Consider the following 25,194-nt stretch of genomic DNA (forward strand, 5'->3'; position numbering starts at 1 on the left):
GACGTCATACGCCCTTTTTCCAGATCAGGAAACCAAAGGTCAGAAATGCTGAATGACTGGTACAAGGTCACAAAAACACAGAGATGTGTAAGGGCACAGTTGACACGGGCAAACCCAAGCTGAGTGAGGTCTCTTAATGTCCCACAATTCCCTATTTGTGGGTGGGCACTCAATTTGGGTTATAGGCAGTACCACGTAGTTTGGACAAATGAAACAGAAAAGGACAATGCAACTCTTTGTGAATGTATCTGTGTCCTTCTGGACACCCGTGTGTGTATTTGTGCCCCCCAACTACACTTAACCCTGAGAGTCAATTCAAGGTCGCACTGAAGGTCTGTTACAAGCCAGGTGTGCAGCCTCTTAATTCCTTGTTCTTTAGAGAGTCATTTTCTTTCTTAAATTACCTTTTCCCCAAGAATCCCAATGCCCCAGCCATTCTTTGCAAAGCAGTCTAGATAAATTAATAATACAATTTAAAACCAATTCCACAAAGATAAATAGCACTTCCTAGATTAGGAGTGTAGCTGGCCAGAATGAATGAAATTCACTAACCCTGAGATGCTTAATCTCCCATTACACAGAAGCTAATGATTATAAGAAAGGAGTGATGGTAATTCACTTCTGCTTTTACAGGAAATCCGACCATCTCATTTTTAGCACATCTTTCTTCTCAGCACACCTCAGTGCCAAGGCTGGCTGCCTTACTCCTGTAGGCACACTGACCACGGGTCATATATCAAAACCCGCCTCCTTGCCAAAGAGAGAGCTTTGAGCATGTGTGGGTTTGCAGAGTCCTGGTGGTACAGAGGACTTAATGAGAAGGCGACCAGGGTGCTCCTTCTCCCACCCCTCTGCGGGGAAGTGGTGACACGTACCTTTAGCACAGTCTGCACCTAGGAATCCTGGGAAGCAGTGACACAGTCCAGACACGCATTCGCCATTCCCGTGGCAGTTACGTGGACAATCCTGCACTGAGTCTGAAAGAGAGAGATTGAGCAATGACCGTCTTCTCCTCTGCTCTTGCGCAGTCGTTTAGGAATCAGTCACCTGCCGTTTGTAACGACCCAGAAGGGGGTGGTGAGGACCAGGAGTGAGTGAAGTGAGAAATCGGCGAAGGTGGGGTCCAGGGCGGGGTGATCAAAACCATGGAGGGAGCTGGCACTTTGCCAGTGCTAACCCACCCTGAACTGCAGGGACAGGCACAGTGTTTATCCTATTTATATTAAGATTTATTTTGATTTTACGTGTATGAGTGTTGGGCCTCCTTGTATGTCAGTGCTCTTTATACATGTAGTAGCCATGAAGGTCAGGAGAGGGTGTTAGATTCTCTGGAATTGGAGTTACATGTAGTTGCCAGCCTCCATGTGGGTGCTAGGCAATGAGCTTGGTCCTCTGCTAGAGCAACAAGTGCTCTTAACTGTTGAGCCATCTTTCCAGGCCCCTTTTGCTCCCTTCTTGTTCATCTGTTTTATTTGGATTTAAATACAGTTTTTGGCCACCATGCCCTTCCTGTCTGCCGTACCGTCACCCTGAAGTCACTCCACCAATTCTAGCTATGGCTTGCAAGATGGGATCTAAGGTTCTTGCCTCAGGTATAGATGGCCAGGCAGGTGTTCCTAACCTCAGGCTTGTAATGCAAACATGTCCTCTGCCTTTAGGAGATATAAGGAGAAGGCACGCACAGCTATGAGCTGCATGAAGTGCTTGGTTGATGCTGGACACCATATGTGGTAGAGTGTGCCAGTGCTCCCTCAGCCTTCTCAGGTTGTATGAGTGCTTCATGATGTATATGCTGGGGTAAAGTGAGATAATTTTTGAGTGTATCCCTATCTTCAGTGATGTGTGGCTATACTTGTCTTATATTCCCCCATGCCTGTTTCAGGGTTCTGTAAGAAGCAGGTATTAGGTTCTATACAGTCTTAAAAAAAGTGTTTATGTGTATGGGTGTTTTGCCTGCATACATGTCTGTGCACCATGTATGTGCAGTGTCCTTGGAGTCCAGAAGAAGGCATCAGATCCCCTGAGACTGGCGTTACAGATGTCTGCGAGCTGCCCCATAGATGCTGGGAATTGAACCTGGGTCCTCTAGAAGAACAGCCAGTGCTCCTGACCTCTGGGCCATCTCTCAACAGTTTTATTTTTGTGGTCCTTATTTTCTGTGAACATCATTTAGTGTGCTTACGCAAGACTCTTATTCCTGGCTTGCCTTCTCTCCATACTCTCATTACATCTTTCAGGGATTATTTTTGAACTTTTCCACATTGATTCAGATGGGCACAGAAATGGGCGTGTTCCTTCAGAATGATCATTTTGGTTTTAAATTAAAACAAGACACCATTAAGCATTCAGATTCCAAATGTCTAAGATGATAAGAAGAACAAAATACAAGCCAGAAGGCCTAACACATGACACAACCCAACCCCGGGAAAGGAGGGCGGTGAATCAGTGACCAGGTACCATAAAGGAGCCCTATGAGAGGTGTCAGCGTGTGTTCTGAAACCTCATTCTTCACACACTCCTCCTGGAAACGGGCACTCAAATGGTGCACTCTGGCCCTCTTTCTCGTCACTTCCCTTCTGTTCCTGTGGAATCAAGCTACTTGTGGTTTCTGGCACCCTGAGGAAACTCAATGAGTGGGTTTGCTTTCTTCTTCTTCTTCTTCTTCTTCTTCTTCTTCTTCTTCTTCTTCTTCTTCTTCTTCTTCTTCTTCTTCTTCTTCTTCCTCCTCCTCCTCCTCCTCCTCCTCCTCCTCCTCCTCCTCCTTCTTCTTCCCCAAAGATACATAAAAGACTATAAAGTCCACCAAGCTAGTTTTCTTGATGTCTAGCAGTTCACAGCCCAGCTACAGCTCCTATGGGTGAGCTCTTTAAGGGGCTGAGGAGCATGCAAAGTACCTATGTGTTTTGTGAGCTCATCATTTATTCAGAGAGCATTGGGTACTCCTATAGATACAAAAGTTAGAAATCTCATGTGGGGTTGGAGGACTGTTGTGCCTGGGTTTGCTCCTGTTTCTACATGTCTTGGGAACAGAAGCCTTAACCATTAGTGTATTCTGGAATATTCCAGAGCATCTTTTCATGGCCTAGGCAGACAAAGGAAATATCTCTGTGGAGCAAAGGGCAGGATCACCAGGTTTAATAGAGAATGTCTCTCTCTGGATTGAAAGATAAGCATGTTTACTGCCCACGCTGAGACCCAGCCTCAGTAAGCTGAGGTCTTCTCTCCTGCAAGGCAACCCTGTGCATATAGGATCACCAGGCCCACTCCCTGATGCCCTGTGAGCATTGGGGCTAGGAATCTGCATTGCTCTGACTACAGAAATCCATTGCCCGTGTTCCTGTGTGCATGTGCATGGTGCATCCTGAGCCTGCATGTGCACGTGGCAGCTGGGTGTCAGTGTTAGGTGTCTGTCTCTATTGCTTTCCACCTTACACTTTTCTCTCACCAAATTGTGACTTTGCTGATCTTGCTAGACTGCCTAGCCAGCAAGCACCCTGCGGAGATGCTCCTGACTCCGAGACTATAGGCACACACTGTCATACTTGGAGTTTCATGCGGATGTTAGGGATTGAACTCATATTCTCATGCTTGCATAACAGTGCTTTACCAGCTGAGACATCACCGCGACCCATCCTGTAACCTAATGTCTTCTGATGACACCCAGGAAATAGTGACAGGCTAATGCATTAGCTTGTACTGAGGGTAAGACCTCAGATTTGTTATAGTCTCAACATAGGGTGCAGCGAATTAACTGAGCACCTATTATATGCAAGGAACTGAAGTAGCTTGTGGAATAATACGGTCTCTACCCTCAATACTTTCCACTGTCGCAGAAAATACAGCAAACTCCGCTCCCAATCAAACAAACAAGTAAAAAATATGTCAAGTTCTTTGCAGAGAGCGGGATACTCAGGGGGTAACACATGGAAGTTCCTTGGGGGGGGGTAGGTAAGGTGAGCCTCCCTCTTTCACCTGGTGCCAAGGAAGGATGAACTGTAATTAGCTGGTAAGAACTGGTGGTTGAGAATTCTAGGTAAGTGGGACAGCTTAGCCAAAGGCTCTGAGGTGAACTGAATCTAGTGTGACTAGAGCTGCTGATCCAAAAGCAGAGTGATATGAGTTTGCAGAGCTCCAGGTAAGCTCAGGGGGGCGGGCAGATTATCTAGGACCCCACAGCTCACCAGACAAGTCAGATCTTATTCTGGGGCTACCGGAAATGCGTGACATTCCAAGCCAAGGAAAGGTATCTCATTGCTTAGTGATTTCGGAAGTTGCTCCTACAGTGAGTGCGGTTGTGCTCACTTCTCGCTGTTCATGGCTGGCTGGGTGTTTGGGCAGAACTGGTTCGCTCTGGGGCCTGTGTTCCCAGTTCCCAACTTTATATCTTCAGGCCTGAATCAGCAAAGGTCTGGGAAGCTCCTTGTCACCACGGTTCTGTACAAGGGAACTTGTCTGTAAGGCCCCAGCTGGGGACACTTATCCTCATACTTCAACTTAGATGTCCTTTGGTATCCGGGTGACTTCTTCCTTCCTTTTCCCCAGTGTGGGCTTCTGGTTTCCTTTGTCCCTGTCACTTCTCTCACTGGCTTGTGATGGCCTATGCCATTAACCCCCCAGGTCCCCAGTGCCTGGTATACAGTGGATACTTGGCGAGATGTCCCAGAAGTGTGCTGATGTGTGCATGTGTAGATGCTTGACAGGGTAGAGACTCCAGAGTGAACAAAAACTGAAGTAGAGGCTACCTGACACTTACTTTTCCTGTGATCTTATGTTTGAAGCATTTTTATAGTTTTTCTGGGGGGGGGATGGTGAATTATAAAAGTACTGCCTTTTTCAGGCCCCTTCCCAATTATTGTCTTTGAATCAACATGACTTAAGTTTTTGTGTGGAAGAAACAGTGGCAATGAAGGCATGCTTAGGAATTCATTTTTATTATGGTTTTGTTTGTGGCAGTGCAGAGATTTGAAACCAAGGCACATGCCAGGCGACTACTATACCACCGAGCCCTTCCCATCTCCAGTAGTTGGAGGCTCACACTGTGCTTCTAGAACACACTGCCTCTGTGGGTTCCAGGAGAATGAGCATTTCTGCAAGGCAGGCTGCTTCTGCGGTGGAGACGGCAGAGGCCTGAGTCACTGGTATATTTAGCGAGATCTTCCGACACCCGTCTAACACTCTCCTTCTGTTTCCCGTCATGGGGTTTCCATGCTCCTGGCTGCTCTCGATGGGGAACGTTCTGATGATAGGTGTGTGGGAAAGAACTTCCGGACCAAACCAAACACTGTTCTTTCCCCACATTTCAGGCCAATTGCTATCATTGCTCCATCAAGATGTCTGCCCAACTATTAGGCTGATTATTTTTGACTCTCTCTCTCTCTCTCTCTCTCTCTGAGCTACAGCGTAGATGAGAGGAATCCTCTGAGGAGAATTGCTATTTCCAGCTTTGACAGGCAGGGAAGGTAATGACTGGGGATGGGGGTAATCTTCACACTACCTTTCTGTGTCTAGACAGGGAGAGGAAATGGGCGAAGACGCCATTACAAGGTAACCAGGTCCCCAGAAAGCTAGTGGTTCAGGGGAAGGAGACGCATTTGGCTAGAACCCAAGGAAATCCATGACTAAGAACACAGCTGTGGGAAGTCTGTGTTCTGACTTCAGCTCGCTGGTCTTGTGACCTTGAGAGGGTCCTTCTGCATCCTTAGCCTTGGCATCCTCCACCTCCACCACTGCGGCTATTCCATGAGCTGGGTGAGCTGAAGGACACCAATGGTATATGACAGGGGTGAATATGTGATCCTTCACTCTGTGCTATTGCTGTGGTGACCATCTCTCCATGCCTCCCATCCATAGCTGCTGGCTCTGTCAGGTACTTTCAGACTTTAACTACCAGAAAGTGAAAATGACGTCATTTCTCATCATGGTCTTCTCACGCTACTCCCAGATCTGTTTCTTGTTCCTTTCTTCTCTAAGTTAGTCTCTGCTGTTCTACTTCTCTCCCCTGTTGGGACCTAACATCACCCTAGAGATTTCCCATCTGTTGGGAGCTTCCTCTAAGACTTCCAGTAGACTAAGTTATGACATGGCTTTGGAGCATAGGTTGGCAAACTTTCCCTGTGAAGGGACAGATAGTAACTATTTAGGCTCTGTGGGCCATATGGTCCCTGTTGCAACACTCAGCTCTGCTGTAACAGTGGGAAAGCTGCCACACACAACATGCAAACAGATGAATGTGGCTGTGTGCCAATAAAACTTTATTTATAAAAACAGGCAGTGGGCCAGATTCGGCCCCTGGGCTACAGTGTGCCAACTCCTACTCTTGAACATTTGGCTAGCCTTGGAAGGGCCCATTTTTCCTTAGCAAAAGAATAAGGATCAACCTTAGACCTATGGTCACTACCCAAACTTTGTGATTTTATACAATTCTAAAGTGTGGTTCCTGAGAGAACTGTAGCCTGACATTCAGGTTAGATGGCATAGATCTTTCAAGAATAGAAAATTCATTGAGAAAGTCATGTGGGGCCCAAAGAGAAGTTCTACAACATACCAAGTAGATAAACAACATTTCAAGGTGCTTTCCTAAAGTCACAGGCTCCCATTCACGACTGCAGGCTGCAGGCCAGATGCAGTTCGATCATGCTGATCCTTACATTAGCCTTTGGGATGTGATCATCTCATCTTCCCAGACAGGAGGTTGAGGCCCAGGCAACTCACCCAGTTATAATGTGGGAAAGAAAATCTGGGGCTTAGTCCTGCTATCTGAGGTCCTTTCTTCATGAATTCACTAATTTCAGACCTGTCTAGTGAATCTTGAATCCACAGCGAACAGTGCCTGGGGTGACACAATGCTGTGTGAAGATGATGGCCAAGGTCCAGGAGGGAAGGCCATTCCCATATCTTGGGACCCTGAGGCCTCAGCTAGCTCTTCAGTGGAACAGCACAGTCACCTGCTGACTCACGCAGCTTCCGTGTGGGTAGGTATCAGTGGAAGATGAAAACTCGCAACCTCGGTAGTGGTCACTGCAGGTCTTTTCAATGTTAAAATTCCAAGGGCCTTCTAGAAGACGTGATTCTTTACATGTAATCACCCTTTTGGGGGTTAATATGCAGGCAGCGGAGGCAATTTGGGGTTAAACTTTAGCTTTTGTCTTCATACCTAGTGAAAAGCAGGCCTAAAACACATCTAAAGTGACAGGCATTGAATTAAAGCATTTTGAGATTTGCTTGCTTGGGAATAAATATATGACTTTTTTTAAAACATCTGTATCTTTTTCCCTGATGTATTTTTAAGTTAAAAGGAAAAAAAAACCCTTTCTTTATTTTGACGTATGCTCAATTTTTAAGACTTTAGAGCTGATATGAATGGCCAGTGTTTCTTGGCTCTGCTACACACTTAGAAATAAAAAAGGCTTTCTTTATTCCTAACAGGAGCCTGGGAGGTGATATTGACATCACCTCTGCTTTATGAGAAGGAAAGAGAGGCATTTACAAATCCAGCTATGCACTCAATGTGGTGATTTGAATGACGTGTGCTTATGGTCCTGTTGAGGAAGTCTGTCGCTGGGGATGGGCTTTGAGATTTCCAAACACTTGTGCCATTTGGAGTTCACTTTGGTTCCTGTTTGCTACTGGAGATGTGAGCTCTTAGCTTACAGCCCCAGGTGCCATGCTTGCCTGCTGCCACACTCCCCTGCTGAGACAGTGATGGACTCTTATCCCTCTGGAACCATGAGCCCCAAATAAACCCTTCTTTCTATAAGTTGCTTTCGTTATGGTGTTTTGTCACAGCAATAGAAAAGCAACTAATATACTCAGGTTGGACGCACAGTAGTTGGCCCCAGCTGTCTGATTCAGACACATGTGAGCATCCTCAGGCCCAGTAGTGACTTGCTGGCTTGCACAGAATTCCTGTGCAGTTAGAGCCAAAGGCAGAGACTATTCAGTTTGGCCCCACATAGAGTAGACACTGTCATTGTTGCTAACTCTTCCACAGAGAGGCCCCCGGTATGTCTATCCCACCCTTTATAGAGCTTCCCTTCAGGGACTGCAAACCTACCTAAGACGACTGTATTGAAGGAAACCATCTCCTTGTCCTTGCCGTCATTGTAGAAGGCTAGGTGCCACAGGCCCACATCCAAGTACTGCACAAACACGGCCTCATTCTGCACCAGAGTCTGGATGCTACGGCGTTCCCTGGGCGACTCGACCACACTCCACTTCTCCTTTCCATCCAGGCGTTCCATGAAGTCATACTGAGGAGCAGAGAGAGGGCAACGTGTAAAGCCAAGTTTGGACTTGAACCCTTAGCCAGCACTGCCCTCCTGCCCATCAGCCAGTGGAGAAGTGCTTTTTAACTGTGCTTTTGTAAAGTAATGTAAGTTGTGATGACAGTATCAGCTACAATTCATTACGCCTTTAATGATTAGTAATAACTTATTTTTCATGGTACTGGGGTTTGGACCCAGGGTCTGCAGATGCCAGGCAAGCACTCTGCTCCTGAGCTGTAATTCCATCCTTGTTGTATTTTATTTTGAGATGGAATCTGCTTGTTTTTGAACTTGTGATCCTTTGCCTCAGTCTCTCAGGTAGCTAGATTTATAGGTGCCTGACAATATTTCAGACTTAAATTTTATTTATAGTTTGTAATGCTGGGAACTAAACCTAAAGTCACAGGTATGCTAGACCAGCATTCTCCCACTGAGCTATAATTCTACTCTGTATTATTATGAATCCTGTTTCCATTGGTCACAAACTCTTATCGGTAGTTATAGAATTTAAAATATACAATACTTTAACTACAAGGATTCCCCTTTACACACACACTCTCTCTCTTTCTACCTCTCTTTCTCTCTCTGTCTCTTTGTGTGTGTGTATGTGTGTATATTTTGTTGGGCACCAAACCCAGGGCCTTTCCCATGCTAGACAAGTAAGTACTTTACAGGCCGAGTTGTGCTCCAGGTCTTGTCCATATTTTACAGGTACAGGAGATTAAAATTCAGAAAATCCAAGTATTTTGTTTAAGGTCACATACCTCCTAAACGGCAAAGCAAAAATTGGGACAAAGTTCTGTTCAATTATAATGGTTCTACCGTGACAGTGCCTGCCCTTAAGTTAACCAACATTTAAAGGTTGAACTCAGTTTCAGTGGAAACTGGCATGGAAGTTGCTAGAGATGAGTACAACACAAATCCGACAGCCCAGGTTTCCAGAGATGAGGGAAATGGAAGGATTCAGTGTTACCTAAGGCAGGCATGTTCTAAGTACCAAGTGAAATCTCAGGGCAGGCAAGTGGGAGCCACTGAAAACTCTGGAGCAGTGACTGATGTGATAAAAGACATTCTGAGGAATTAGTTTTTGGAGGTGGGATATGAGATATTCTATAGGGAGTGAAAGTAAGTAGGAAAACTGGTTTAGGAAGTGGAGATTACAGTCAGTCATGTGTGAGGTGAAAAGAGTTTGATGAGGGTGGTAAGTGAGGAGTAGGCACTCGAGGGACATTTGAAGGGAGAGAAGCCACGAGTTGCCCATGGGCTGGATAGGGAAGATGCAGGGGAAGGCAAAGAGGACTCCAATGTTTCTTCCTGTTGACAAGAAAATCGATAAACCCCCGGTAGAAATGGATGAATCTCACAGACTCAAAGTCACTGCACAGAGCAGTTCCTTGCACTCTGACTCCCAGAGAAGACCCTAAGTGCAGAGCTTCTGCAGATTAAAAACACTTCTGCAGGATCAAGCACTGTCTACTTTCCCCTCCATGAAAAGAGTTCTACATATATACAGCTTCATAGCTGGAAACTCCAGGAATTGCCTAACTTGATATATCCCATTGCCCATTTTCCATCAGAAACACGATCACTGCAAACACAAGATTTAGTAATCTCCAGCCAATGGCTCTGTTATTAGACAAACTCAGGTTTGAATTCTGATCCCACACTTGCTACTGTTTGACGTTGTGTCTGTTTTTATTCTCAGGGGTGGTGGCACCTGAAGTTCAGGAATACAGTTACAGGGATGACACAAGCCAATGCTTAGGGCGGTGCTTGGGGAGATAAGGAATTAAAAAGTACTTGTGACTGCGGGCCACCTACTTGCATGTCAAAAGGACCCCAGGGAAGCAGCACATGGCTCTAGCTGTTCATATGTCATGTTCATATGTCGAGCGAGACGGCTGGCTATTTCTGGAAGAAGAAATGGCTTGCATCTCAGTAAAGAAGTGTCTGTGTGGCGCTCCCCTCTGCCCCAAACTCCACTGGTCACCACTGTCCTTATGGGCTGAAATAAATGATTTGGAGGGATGTGACAAAGAGACAGTGCTTCCAGAGACCTTTGTAACCAAAGCATTTGTTCCCTAGCAACCTCGTAAATGTCCGACCATGAACACTAGTGTCTACAGACTGCTGTCAGTTAGAGCAATGGCTGTAACTTCCTTGGTGGCGAGGTGAGAAGAATAGACTTCATTTGGGGTCCGAGTTATCACCCTCATGAGGAAAAGTTTGGGGAAGGTGATTACTTGTGTGGAGCCATTGCTCATGACTAATTTGGGCATTAGTCATCTGGTGCAGAACCGGCTGGCCAGCCGAGGGACACGGAAATGGCTCAGGACTAGTGGCGGGTCTTGCTGTCCAGCCAATCAAATGACTAGGGAAGAAAGCATTTTTCAGAGCAGAGGAAGGGCATTTATTTTTGCCTGGCTCCTTGGAGTCCTCCTGTGGAGGTTTAGAGGGCAGTTTTCATTTAGGGGAAATCTGCCAGCCGTGGGCTCTCCAACAAGGCTGGTGGGATGGGAGGGTGAGAGGAGATACGGTGGCCCACACATCTCACTTCTGTATCCCTTTATGTAGTTCATCATTTCCTAAGCTCTTAGCTTACTCCCTAAATGACACAGTTGTTCTTAAAGCCCATCATTAGTTCACACAGAAGGATGCAAGCTGCAGGCCCGGGGACTCGGTGGCTGCTGGAGTGTTTAGAGTGACAGCTCCAGGGTTCGCTTGCCTGGGTCAGGCTCTGAGCTCTGCTCTCCACTTGCTTGCTGGCCTTTTGTGGAAGAGATCAAAGGCCTGTGCCTCTGACTTCTTGTCCTTGCAATAGGCATGACAATGGTTTCCATAGCAAAATTCAGCTCTAAGAAATAGCTGGGCTGATATATGTGGTGCCTGTAACTGTGAGTGCTCTGTGTGTAAACTGTGTGGTTGCAACTTCAGCTATCTTTATTAGAAGTCACTCCCCTGCCAAATCTGCCTGGGGCAGAGACTGATCCATAAGTGTTTGTTAAATATCAAATGAATAAAATAGCAAATTTGTAAATGCATGATACGGAGGGAAATAAAATTGGAATGAAGTAAAAGTTTTGTCTTTGAAGATTATTTTGTTTCCATTTTCTATAGTGTTGTCTTAAATGGGAGAGGAGAGGAGGGGAGGGGAGGGGAGAGTAGAAGGGAGGAGGGGAGGGGAGAGTAGAGGAGAGGAGGGGAGGGGGAGAGGAGAGGAGTGGAAAGGAGAGCTATAGGCAGCCTGCCATGACTAGTCAGAACATGCATGTGATTGGGGACTGTGGGCCAGGAATCTGAAAATTCATAAGCACCATCAAGATTTGAGAGACGCTCAGGACTGTGCTTCCCAGTTCATGAGCGTGGTAAACTGTGTGTAGGCTTTCTCCCTTATTTTGCCTCATTTCCCTTCCTTCTTTGACAGTGTAACTTTTGGTGGCCTCTGTGGCAGAGATCACTAGGGTTCTATAGTCCCTTTACTGTTAGTGGGACACATGATCATTTAGGATAATGGAGCACAGGCCACAGAATCCTTCTGATGCTGTCATTAGGTGCCCTGTGAATCTCTCACACACCCCTCTCTCTTTTTCTGAGCATGGCAGGCCATGGTACAACCTAAGCCAGCAGTGCCCAAGATAGCTGTGGTTTGGATGTGACCATTGGCACCTGGAGAAGATCCTGGAATTGCTCCAGGAACTATCTATCCATAACTGCTGGTGACAACAAGCCTCTGAAATGGTGACCTGACCCTTCTGCAGGCTTCTTGGATTCCTCAGCTCCATTTCCCTTTTCCTTTCCTGTGTACTCCCCAAGATGGCAGCAGATTCCAGCCTTGTTCTCATTTCTCATCAGGCAGAAGAGGACGGGTTACCCATGAGAATGTGGAGTCATCCGTTGGTGCAACTGTAACCCTATTGTCTGTAGAGTGCCTCTCCCAGTTTGCCCCTGGAGCATCCCAGTCGACACACCTGGTCCTCTTTTAGCCAAACATCTGGCTTCTCTACTCACAGGCTAATACAGCCTAAGCATCATTCGTTCCTGCCCTGATCCAGGGAAGGGACAGAAACTCAAGGCGGGTCTATGGAGCCAAGTGTGGAGACTGCAGGCTAGGGCAGGGCCCAGGAGCCAGCAAGGATCTGTGAGGCAGGGTGGCCTGCTGGCTCAGGGTGCCTCTGCTCTCTCGGATGTGGCTTCAGACAGAGATCTGCCAGTATACTTGGCAGGCGGGTGACGCTATGAGGTCAGCATTTCCAGAAGCCTGGCTAGAGTTCCATCTTCACTGGGGACTGATAACTCAGGTTAGGACCCACTCGTTCCTCTGCTCCAGGAACTTGTGGTAATCCATCCAGGAAATGGAGACATTCAGGCACTATGATCTGCTCAGCTGGCTATAAAGGTCACTACATGACACATTCTAACAGGTCTACAGTTCCCTGTAGGGCATTAGGTGTACATAACTCAGCCATGACAAAAGAGACACAAGTGGCCTCTGTCTCTTTCACACCGGGGAGAAGAAGGGGAAACAATACAATAACCTGGAATAGACAACGTCCCTCTTCCTCAAAGCTCTCTGTCTTCCTCCTTCGTCCATCTGTCTGTCCGTCCATCCCTCCCTGCTCTCTTCTCCTCTTCACTGCCTTTCCTCCTCCCCTCCTTTCTTCTTTGATCCCTCCCTTCCTCCCTCCCCCTCTCTCACTGCCTTCCCCCTCCTTCCCTCTCTCTCTTCCCTTTCCTGCTCTCTCACTGCCTTTCCCCCTGTCTCCCCCTCTCTTTCTCTGACCTTGAAGAAATAACCCCAGCTGACATGCAATGAGAGGGCTGTGCCTGTGAGCCATCAGTCATGCCCGAAAGTGGCATGAAAATGCAACTTTTACGAGAGCTGGAGTGGCAAAGAAATAAACCACAGTAAATATTTGACTGATCCAATTATAAATCTCCCCAATTCTTGGCAGAGAGAGAGGAAGAATGGTAATTAAGATAACTTAGTGGGTTTCCAGAGGAGCTGGTGGAAAGAGGAGACACCTGCACTGGCTGAGCCTGAGGGGGGGGGCTGTCACTTTCCCAGAAGGGAAAGCAGCCATCCACACACAGGGAGCACACAAGCCCCCAGGTTGCTGCTGGAGGCCTCCAGAATCCGCACTTGCCAAAGAGGGCAAGGTTAAAGACAGACCCATTGCCCTTCCGGAAGATGTTATTACTGGGTCCAGGACCCTGGGAAACGGGAAAATAACTTTTCTGTCACTTGGAATGTCTGCTTGCTGGGGGTTGATGCGACTGGGAAGAGCAATAAAGGGTGACATTTCCCAGAGCTAGCCTGCCACTCTGCAGCTCCCCTGGCAGCATCCTTTGTCTCCTCGGATGCTGTCTCTCCCTCTGTTGTCAGGGCATATGCAGCAGGTGGTGGGATTGTGTGGGGGTTAGCACATGTGAGCTGTGGCTGCTTGAAGCCCCCTTTACCATGTAGTCTGGCTGCATTCAGTGGCCAGAATGACTTGGCACAGAAGGTCATTCAAGCCTTGTGCATCTGTCTCTGATGCCAGCCATTCCTGTGCCAGCGGATGCCTCATGTGGGCTCAGCACAGCCTGTCTACTGGCTTTCCCAGGGGCTGCATGAAGAGGGAAAGGTGGAAGGGGCCTTGGCTGAATCAGGGGTGGGGATGGGGGTGGGGATGAGGATGGGGGTGGGGATGGGAGGTAAGTCCTGCTTGAATAGGCCTGACTATGGGACAAATCAGTCTTAGAGAGCTGAGTCAAAGGCAAGAGGATAAAGGAGGATAGCTCCTGGGCCACAGTGAGGAGGCATTCCTGAACTCCCATACAGTTAACTGGGCTGCTTTTCCAGATCAGGTAAGAGTCGAGCCCTTTGGAGCTGGTGTCCTCGACACTGGAAATCAGGTAGGGTTCACCCAGGAGGGTGGAGCTCTTGATTCACTACTACATAGCTTTTCACAGTGGCAAAGGAGTTGTCAAAAGTAGGAGGAATTCATTGTCATTTAGCCTTGCTTTGTTGTTGTTTTGCTTTGTTTTGTCTTACTATGTAGGCCTGGATGTCCTGGAACTCACTCTATAGATCAGGTAGGCCTTGAACACACAGAGATCTGCCTGCCTCTGTATCCCTAGTGTTGGGGTTAAAGGTATACGACGATACCACACCTGGCTTTCCAAAAATAATATTTATCTTATTTTTAATTATGTGAGTATGTGAATCTGTGTGTGTGTGTGTGTGTGTGTGTGTGTGTGTGTGTGTGTGTGTTTATACATGTGCCTATGGAGGCTGGAAGAGGGCTCCCTAGGAGTGAGAGTTACAAGAAGCTCTGAACTGTCTGGTATGGGTGCTGGGAACTGAACTCAGGTCCTCTGGAATATCAGTAAGTACTCTTAACCTCTGAGCCATCTTTTTAGCCCTGCTCTTCTGTTATTTTGATTTTTTTTAATCTTACAGTGTAACCCAGGACAGACTGAAATCCTTGGTTGTGTGATTTGAGTAAGAATTGTCCCATTGTAATGGGTATTTTTCTGTCCTGCCACCCAGCTCCCAAATAATGACATGGAGACTTATTAATAATTATGAAAGCTAGGCCTATAACTTAGGTGATGGGGCAGTCCTTCCTTATATAAGTCCTTATAAAAATATATTAGTAATTATGGGTTAATTATTAAGTCAGAGCTAGCTATTACAAAACCATAGCAAATGGCCAACAGCTTTATAATTAATATAGCGTCCTGCATGCTCATTTGGGACTGATGTGGCTCAGGGAGCAGGTTGGCAAGAAGACTACACATTACACTTAGGCTTATCTCTAACTAGCTCTTATAACTTACATGAACCCATTTTCTACTAATCTATGTTTTGTCATGTGGCTTTTTACCTCTCTTTCACTCTGTATATCTGACTCCCTCTGTGCCTTCTCTGCACCTCGATTGTCTCCTCCTACTTCCTCTTTTTTCCTGGAAGTCCCGCCCATACCTCCTGCCTAGTTATTGGCTGTTCAGCTCTTTATTAAACCAATCACAGCAATATATCTTCATACACGGTACAAATATCCCGTAACATCCAATGTTCTTATACTTTTGAATGCTTGGTCCTTAGTTGGTAGAACTGCTTGGGAAGGATTAAGAAGTGTGTTCTTGTTGGAGGAGGTGTGTCACTGGGGGTGGGTTTTGAGGTTTTAAAACCCCATGACATTCCCAGTTATCTCTTTCTGCCTCATGCTTGTGAACCAGACAGATGCTCTCAGCTACTGTCCTAGCTCCATGCCTGGCTGCTGCCATTCTTCCTGCCATGATGGTCATGGACTCTAACCCTTTGGGACTGTGATCCCAAACATTAAATATTTCCTTTTAGAAGTTACTTTGGTCATGATGCCTTGTTTGTAATAGAAAAGAAACAGAGACAATGATTTCCTGTCTTCACCTCCCAAGTGCTAAGATTATAGATGTGTGCCAACTATGCCTGGCTTCTGGCTGGCACTTGTGTCAGCTGTAGTGACAAATGTTGACGGGTGTTATCTCATTTTATGTTCCTAAAACCCCTCCTTGCCTTTGCTCTTTATCTTTGGAAGGAACAATGGCTGCTGCAGGCTTAGAGAATGCATCTTATATCCTGGAACAGGGAGGGCGGCCAGTTCAAGACTTGAATTTGATTTTCAGGAACCAAGACAACTACAGGCAGCTGCTACAAGTTTTCCAAGAACTAACTCTAGCTGCCAGCCTAGCCGGTAGCTGGCCTGGTTTGTGGGTACTTTCATGATTCCATTGAAGGAAGATCTCAGCTGAAAGCATGCCTGGGAAGCTGTGTTGTTTTTTTCTGGACACTGGTCACACCTGAACTGTAGCTTCTCTGGGATCCAGCCCTTTTCCAGCTCCCTTCTCTGTCTTCCATGTGTTCTAGCCACACTGTTTGCTCTCTTCCTATAATACATCAACGCATCCCAGCCTAATGGCGTTTGCACCAGCTGCTCCCTCTGCATGGCTGCCCTTCTTCTGCCCACACAGCTGTCTGTTGCTTGTCAATCCTGTCTTTGCCTACACATTGCAACTTCAGGAAAGATGCCTCTGACCACCCACTCTAAAATACGTTGATTTGTTTCCATTCTCAGCAGAAGCTCATTACTCTGAAAAAATCTTGTTATTCACCAGTTTAGAGCTCATCTCTGTCTTCTTGGATATGAGCTCCTGAAGGGTTGAGTTTATATCTAGGGACAGAACATATGTGGTGGCCTAGTGGGGGTAAGTATACATAGGGTGTGTGCACTTAAAAAATAAAGCATACCCATCCACCACACCATCCTGGGACCATGTAGCATCCTGCACCTGACCTCAGATAGGGACCCCCAGCGTAGTATCTACCCCACCTATATCTACCTGAGGATAATGAGGCATCCTGTGACCCACCCCTACAGAACACTGCTCACTCTTACTGTGATCTAGCTCCTGCCACCCAAGTACTACTGGTAGACCTCAATAAATTGTCTACAGACTTAAGAAGATTGCCTGCAACAACCTACTAAGCCTGTGAGTCTGCTCCTTGGCTCAGAAGTTGCACCTGTCTGGTTAATCTGGGACCTCTTCTGATACCTCATTCACATATCAATATATAGTTGCTACAAGACTGAACTTCAAGTACCATTCAGCTGGTCCACAACTAGAAAAGTTGGGGAAACAGCTAAGATTCAAACGCCCATTCTGCTGTAGAATAATGTTCTTGTACACTGTCATTCAAATTGGTTTAATAAAATGCTGTTTGGTCAGGAGCCAGGCAGGGTGACCAAACTAAGGGTGATGGGAAGGAGAAGGGCAGAGTCAAGTGACACCAGCCAGATTTGGAAAGAGCAAGATGGACATGCTGTATTGAGAAAAGGTACCACAATGTGGCAAAGCCTAAATAAGGAATATGGGTTAACTTAAAAATGTAAGAGCTAGTTAATAAGCCTGAGATATTTGGTTGAGAATTTATAAATAATATTAAGTCTGTGTGTGGTAATTTGAAAGCAGCTACTGGGACAGGGAACAGGTGGTCAGGATAAGAAACTACCAGTAACACACTCAACAAAGGTAAGGGCAGATATCCAAACCAATAACCACCAGTCCCCTAAGTAAAGATGCCTAGGTCCCACTGCAAAAATAAAAATGTTGTAACATGTCTTCTCCATAAATTAGTACTCCCATTATAATGTTTCCTGAGAAAGACAACTTAGCTGATACAAAAGACACTGATTTCAAAATATTAATTATAAAAATGTTAAAAGAACTCAAAGAGAATAAGAATAAATATCTCAACAAAGACAGAAAAGTACAACTAGTTGGATAAAATAATGAAAACAATTTAAAATATAAAAACAGATTTTTTTGGTTTTTTTTTGAGACAGGTTTTCTCTGTATTGTTTTGGAGTCTGTCCTGGAACTCACTCTGTAGACTAGGCTGGCTTCAAACTCACAGAGATCCGCCTGTCTCTGCCTCCTGAGTGCTGGGATTAAAGGCGTGCGCTACCAATGCCTGGCAAAACAGAATTTAATAAAGAGATAGAATCTCTGAAGAAAAGCAAAACTTAAATAAAACTAAATGAAAAATTCAGAAACAAAAGGCTCAGTCAGAGGATCAAATAGAAGAGAGAATATCTGGTCTTAAAGACCAGGTAGTGAATTGGATCACCCAGTTAAATAAAATGTTAAAACTAAACAAACAAGCAAACAAACAGAACTAGGAATGGAACATGCAGAAATTCTGGGATGCTATAAAAGACCACACCTATGCATGTATAAATGAAAGAGAAGAAACCCAGTTCAAAAGCACAGAAAATATTTTCAACAAAATCATGGGAAAAAGGCACTTCTTAAATCTTGCTCCTTATATCAGTGTGCTAGAGTAATACAGAACACCAGACAGACAGGCCAGATAGTTTCCATGTCACATAATAATTAAAAAACTAGGTGTACAGAAAAAAAGAAAAGATACTGAAATCTTAAGAGAGAAAGACCAAGCCACAAGTAAGGCAGGCCATCACAATAACACCTTATATTTCAATGGAGATATTGAAAGCCAGGCAGCTTAGACTAACGATCAGTTATGAAAGACCACAGATGCCAACCTAGATCACTATACCCAGTAAATATATTAATCATTGGGGCTGGACATATGGTTCAGTAATTAAGAGTACTGGCTGCTCTTCCAGAGGTCTTGGATTCAATTTCCAGCACCCACATGGTAGCTTACTCCTGTGTATAACTGTAGTCCTATGGGATCTGATATCCTCTTCTGGTGTGCAGATATATATGAAGACAAAAATGCATATACATAAAATAAATAAATCTTTAAAATATGTGACTCATAATCACAGGAGAAAGACAAACTTCTATGATAAAATAGATTTAAGGAATTTATGTCCCATTAAGTCAGCTCCACAGAGGATACCAAAAGGAATACTTTTGTCTTAAGAAAAGACAAACACGGGCTGGAGAGATGGCTCAGAGGTTAAGAGCACTGACTGCTCTTCCAGAGGTCCTGAGTTCAATTCCCAGCAACCACATGGTGGCTCACAACCATCTATAATTCAATCTGGTGCCCTCTTCTGGCATGTAGGCAGAACACTGTATAGGTAATACATAAATAAATCTTTAAAAAAAAAAAAAAGAAAAGACAAACACACCCAAAAGAGCATGAGGAATAAGTAAATAATTCCAGAACAGTTAATCAGAAGATGTCTAAGAAAACACCACCACAAAAATATCAGAAGTTAATAAATACTGTTTAATAACAACTCAATACTAACGGTCTCAATATCTTCATTTGAAAGCCATAGACTAACAAACTGGGTTAGAAAACATGATCCATCTTTTTGATACTTTGAAGAAACATACTTAACCATTAATAGATACCACATTAGGCTAGAAAGATAGAAAAAAGTACAGCAGACAGAGCTATTTTACTATATGACAAAATAAACTTCAAGGCCAAACTAGTCACAAAACTAGTCAGAAGATAGACAAAAGGACGCTTCATAACAAATAAATGAAAATTCTACCACAAAGATACCACAATTCTAGACATTTATGCACCACATTTCATAAAAGAAACACTATTAGCTCTAAGATCACAGATTGATCCCAACACAGTGGTGGTGGGTGACCTCAGTACCCAACTCCCAACAGTATACAAGTCATCCAGACAAAATTAATAGAGAAATCCTGATGTCAAGTGACATCAGAAATCAAACAGACCTAACAGACTTTTACAGGACATTCCACCCAAACACTAGAGATGCACTTCCTTCTCAACAGTCCCTGGAACTTTCCCCAAAAATCAGTCACAGAGTGGCACACAAAGCACGTTTCAGCAAATGAAGAAAAATTGAATCGTATTGTGTGTTCTTTCTGACCACCAAGGAATTGGATTTGCATAACAACAGCAATAGGAACTGCAGAAAGTACACAAACTACTGGAGACTAAACAACATGCCATTGAATGGAAGAAAGAAATCAAGAAAGAAATTGTTAAAACTTCTAAAACTGAATGAATATGGAAGTACAACAGGTCAAATGTCTGACACACAATGAAGGCGGCTCTAAGACGGAAGTTTACAGCAGCAGATGACCACAGAAAGTGAGAAAGTTATCATATTAGCAACCTAACAATACTGTTGGAGGCCTAACAGAAACAAGTACAAACAGCACACTAAAAGAATATATGAAGAGCTGACTGCTCTTCCAGAGGTACTGACTTCAATTCCCAGCACCCACAACCATTTACAAGGAGATCTGGTGCCCTCTTCTGGTGTGCAGGCATAAATACAGGTAGAACACTGTATACATAATAAATAATTTTTAAAAAGTATATATGAGAATAAATAAACTTAGAGCTGAAATAAATGAAATAGAAAAAATTACAAAGAATCTATGAAATGAAGAGCTGTTTCTTTGAAAAGATGAACAAGATCAACAAACCTTTGGCAAAAGTTAACAAAAGAACAGGAGTGAGGACCCACATTAGTGAAATCAGAGATGGGAAAGGAAACATTAGAGTAGATACTGACGAAATCCAGAGACTTTTAAGGATAGACTCTGAAACTTCCACTAAATTGGAATATCTAAAAGAATGATGAATTACTAGATATGTATGACCTATACAAATTAAATGAAGATGGAATAAAGAATTTAAACAAACTCATAAGAATGAGTTTGTTTGATGAACACATCAAAAAGATTATTTACTATGATCAAATTGACTTCAACCCAGATATGTAGAAACAACTGAACACATATCAATCGATAGATACAATCTGCCACATAGACAGATTCAAGGACAGAAACCATGTGATCATCCCATGAACAGCAAAAAATGTCTTTGACAAAATTCAACATTTCCTCATGATAAAAGTCCTGAGAGAAGATAGGAATACAGGGGACAAATCTCAACATAATGAAGGCAATATACAACAGTCCCACAGCCAACATCTTATCATGTTCATGCTAAATGGAGAAAAACTCTTAAGAATTCCCACTAAAGTCAGGAACAAGATCAGGATGTCCACTCTCTCCATTCCTGTTCAACATAGTGCTTAGGTTTTAACTAGAGCCATAAGAAAACTTAAGGAGATCACAGAAATACAAATAGGAAAAGAAATAGCCAAAACATCCTTGTTTGCTGTTGATATGGTGCCATTATATTCAATACTCCACTGGAAAACTGAAGTGGACGGACTGGTAGCAGTCCTAACCTTAGGGCAAGCCTGCACCCTCATAAACCTTAAATTTAGTTATGGGTTGTGGTAAGACAGTGATTCCCCCGAGGAATGGGGTAACAAGAAAGGAATTCTATCTGACCGGGTACTACCTGTCCAGAGGGACTCTACTGTTAAAACTAAGCTACCCCAGACTCCAGAAAACAGGCATGAGCTACCAATGTGAGAGCCCCAGTTTAGGCTGATGCAACCCCAAGGTTGAGAGACAGTGCTGGAAGCAACTATGAAAAAAAGAAAAACAAAAAAACGGGAGGCCTGGGTGCTGGCAAGCTATAAACAGTGGATTAACAGGAGGCTTGGCTCGGGCAGTCAAGGGCATAATCCATACTTGATGGCCAGGAGTCAGCTTCCTGCTCCACCTGTCTGCTTAAGAGGCTGGGAACTCAGAAGTTCCCGGTGATTAATACTTAAGAGATCCTTGATGTATGAAGACCTGCCATCCTTACCTGCACAGACAGAGTGGTTACTTCCCAGACTCCCAATGTGGGAGTCACCCTGAGTTCAGACATTAGACTCCTCAGGTATATGGCCCAGGGAGTCTCAGGGAGGAGAGGGAAGCTGCCCAGCTCAGGGCTGCATATCTAAGGAAGGCCAGCAGAGGCACAAGGCAGGGAAGCTACTACAGGCACTACAGGCAGCCCAGCCAACATCAGACACTTCTCCAGCTCTGCACCAGCATGTGCCAGAGAAAGGACGAGAGCCTAGAAGATAACTGGTTCCCATACTCTCCACCCTCCTGTAAATAAAACAGAAGCTTCTGGTCTCTAGAGTCAGGAAGGAGCGACTCCCACACTTCTGTTTACAGTCTTCAGTTGTCTTTAGCCTCTGTGTTCACCCTCTTCCCTTTTAACCACACTTTCAGCAGGGTTTTTACTGTATAGTATTTAAAAGTATTAATATTTAAAAATGATTTTTACATTTTCTTCCTTCAATTCAATTCATATACTTTCCTAAACACCATTTTCATTATTAGGAAACCTTCTCCCCTTTCCTTTAAATATTTTGTTCCTTTTCTGTTTTCATTTGTAAGGTTCCCTGTTTTATACTATACTTTTATCAGTATTTGGAATTAATTTTTTAAAATCTTCAGATTTCTATTTTTAATTCCTTCTTATATTTATTCAATTTCTTTTTGAACTTTCATGTGATTGGGGAATCTTTTTGTTGTTTGTTTTATTCTTCTTCATAATATCTTGCTCTGTTCTCTTTCCCTCAAAATAGTCTCCATTTTTCTTTATACTCTACATGTCCCCTTCCTTTATTTCATTCACTTACTCTTTTTACATTTATCTTACATAACGTTGAATTTCATAGCACATTCTGCATTCATTTTTACCATTTTCTTTGTTGTGATCATAAAAAGTGGGACATTAGTCAATTATAAATGTATTTTTCCATCAGACTTCTACAGTTTGGTGTTGTATGCATAGTCATTCATTTTCTCCTCTCTGAGTGGCAGTGGGGAATAAGAACTAAGTCAAGAGCACTCGATAAGAAGATCACCCAATAAAACCAGAAGAGATAGTTTAATAGAAGCACCAACCACAACACAGAATACAGGAAACATGAAGAAAGATTATTCCTCCCAAAGACACTAATTCCTCAACCATCAGATTAAAAGATGCTAGAACAGGTAAGACGCCGGATGAAGAGTCTACATGTTTACTGGTAAAACTGATCAGCAACTGCAAAGAGGTTGTACAGAAGCACATGAATTCAATCCAGGGTACAGAGAGGAAAGTCAGCAACATAGATGAAAGGACAGCCAACACATGAGGTAATCAGACACATGCACGGAACTGCCAGCATCATGGGATAAAAACCTAGCCAAGAAGTTTGAAGAAAGGAAATGTAAAACACAATTAGTTAAATAAGAATCACAGTGAAAAGCACTACCAGAAGAAGACTTGACCAAACAGAACAAAGACAATCAGGGATGGGGGAACAAGGCTAGGGAATATTACATTTAAAGAAAGAAAATTAAAGAGTACAACCACAGCATCTAAGTACTCTGGGATACAATCAAGAGACCAAACTTAGAAATCTAAAAGATAGAGAAAAGTGCTGAGTTAAAATTAAAGGCATAGAGATTATATTTAATAAAATTATAGCAGAAAAATTACGTAAATTTGGAGAAAGAATGGTCATCCAAATACAAGAAGCATTTAACATACCATAGACATGATAAGTGAGGATGTAGGGAAAAGGGACCAGTCAAAGAAACACACCCTGAGCAGAGCCAAAGAAACACACTTTGGCCCTGCAACCAGAACTAAAGAAATGCACCCTGACCCTGAAACCAGTGCCAAAGAAACAAACTTTGTCCCTGGAATCTGAGTCAGTGAAAGAAATGCACCCTGGCTCTAAAATTAGAGCCAAAAGGCTAAAAAGGACCAGAGAAACAAACACACTTTGGCTCTGAAACCAGAGCCAAATCTGACCCTAATCCTGTGCAGAAAACTAACCAATCCTCAAGCAGAGCTCTAGCCAATCTGAGCTCAGCACTAAAATTTGACCAATCCCCACCCTGGAAGCCCTATATAAGACCTGTGTCTATTCAGTTTGTGTCTGTTCGTACTACCAGGCTGTCCTCTGCCACTCTGGCAGAGGGCAGCCACTCCTGGATTCTTCTCTTTTGCGGCGGCGCCGGAGCAGAGGTGACCCTGGGCAGAGCAGAGCAAGCAGGGCTGTAACATTTGCCCGGGAAACCTTCCCTTGGCAGAGCCGAGTTGTTACACTCTGCTCCCTGCTCTCCGCTTTCTGCTCTCCAGGAGCATAGCTGAACTGTAGCAACTTCGCTAAGAAACCTCCTGCAGAGCAAAACTGCTACACTGGGCGAACATCCCCAGCTAGAAGACCCTGTCTTGCTGGAGCGGAGCGGATACACTGGGAAAGCCTTTCCCTGAAGCAAGGCTGTAAGCTGCTAAGCTTACTGCAACCTGTGGTGGTCCTTGGCTCCCAAGCTCCAGGATACCTTTCCACCTGAGCTGTGTACCACTCAGATACCTGACCCACTCCTGTTCCATCCGGATCTGACCTGAAATGCCTACAGAGGAGTCTTCCCATGAGGCTCTATAGTAAAATGTTAAAAGGAATCAATATTAACAACTACAAAGGAAGAACAGCAACTTACCTACAAAGGTAAGCTCATTAGAATAGTATCAGATCTCTCCTCAGCAACCCTAGAATCCAGGAAGTTATTAAACAGTAAATTTCAAGTCTTGAAAGTAGATAACTGCTAAAGAAATCTATCCTTTGAAATAGAGAGAAAAATAAGACCATTTCTAGACAAGCACAAACTAAGGACATTCACAACCAAGTGAAAGCTAGTAAGAAGGCAATCTCATACTGATTAAGGGAGCAATCTCCCAAGAGGACATTGCTATTTTAAAAATATACACTCTAAGCCTGTGCACATGTAATATCATAAAACAAACACTACTAGAGGTGAAGTCACAGGTTAATCTTAGCACAATAATAGTGGGTGACTTCAACACCCTGCTTTCACCAATATACAAGTCATCACAAAAAAAAGAGCAAAACATCTACATTAAATGATTAAATCATAGATTAAGTAGATTTAACAGACATCTACAGAACTTTCCACTACAATATTGCAGAATATACACTTTTCTCAGCAGCCCATGAAACTGTCTATAAGATAGAGCATATATTAAGACACAAAGCAAGTCTTAATAGATATGGAAAAACTGAAATATTACTCATAGTCTATCTGATCATAATAGAATAAAATTAGGAATCAATAGCAAGAGAAAAATATAGCATATATAAAAATTCAAGGAGATTAATTCCTTGAGAGTTTGTGTTTTTCTGTCTTTTTTCTCACTTCTGGGGACCAAGTCTTGGGACTTTAACTTGCTAAGGAAAAACTCTAGCACATAGTGAAACCTTCAACTCCTGCACATGGAGATGAAATAACATTCAATTATTGAATGATGAGCAGGTAACTGAAGAAATCAAGAAAGAAGAAATTGAAGGGTACTATGTAGGCTCTGAGGGGAGAAAGAGCACAACTGGATCTTGTGCAAAAATGGCACTACCATTATTGGGTTAACTAACTGTTCTTCAACTTGACTTTACACTCACTGCAAGGAGGAAAGTCATGTTTGGTATTGTAAATCTGATTTAGAAAACATGATGAGGGTGACCATATGCCCTGGCAGGGAACTGAA

General features: G+C 44.0%; 1 protein-coding gene across 8 annotated transcripts in view; it reads right to left on the reverse strand.

Annotated features, from left to right (window-relative positions):
* Nucleotides 1-25,194, reverse strand: part of Tenm2 (teneurin transmembrane protein 2) — a 1,211,860-nt gene that overhangs the window by 150,754 nt on the left and 1,035,912 nt on the right. For all 8 annotated transcript variants that reach the window (XM_040748463.1, XM_040748461.1, XM_040748460.1 and 5 more), the window contains 2 exons: nt 8,054-8,249; nt 876-977 (listed from right to left, as the gene is read on the reverse strand). In XM_040748463.1, the coding sequence (XP_040604397.1) occupies nt 876-977; nt 8,054-8,249 (298 nt within the window). The remainder of the gene's footprint in view (nt 1-875; nt 978-8,053; nt 8,250-25,194) is intronic.

Source organism: Mesocricetus auratus, unplaced genomic scaffold, assembly GCF_017639785.1.
Source record: "Mesocricetus auratus isolate SY011 unplaced genomic scaffold, BCM_Maur_2.0 Super-Scaffold_100007, whole genome shotgun sequence".
NCBI lineage: Eukaryota > Metazoa > Chordata > Mammalia > Rodentia > Cricetidae > Mesocricetus > Mesocricetus auratus.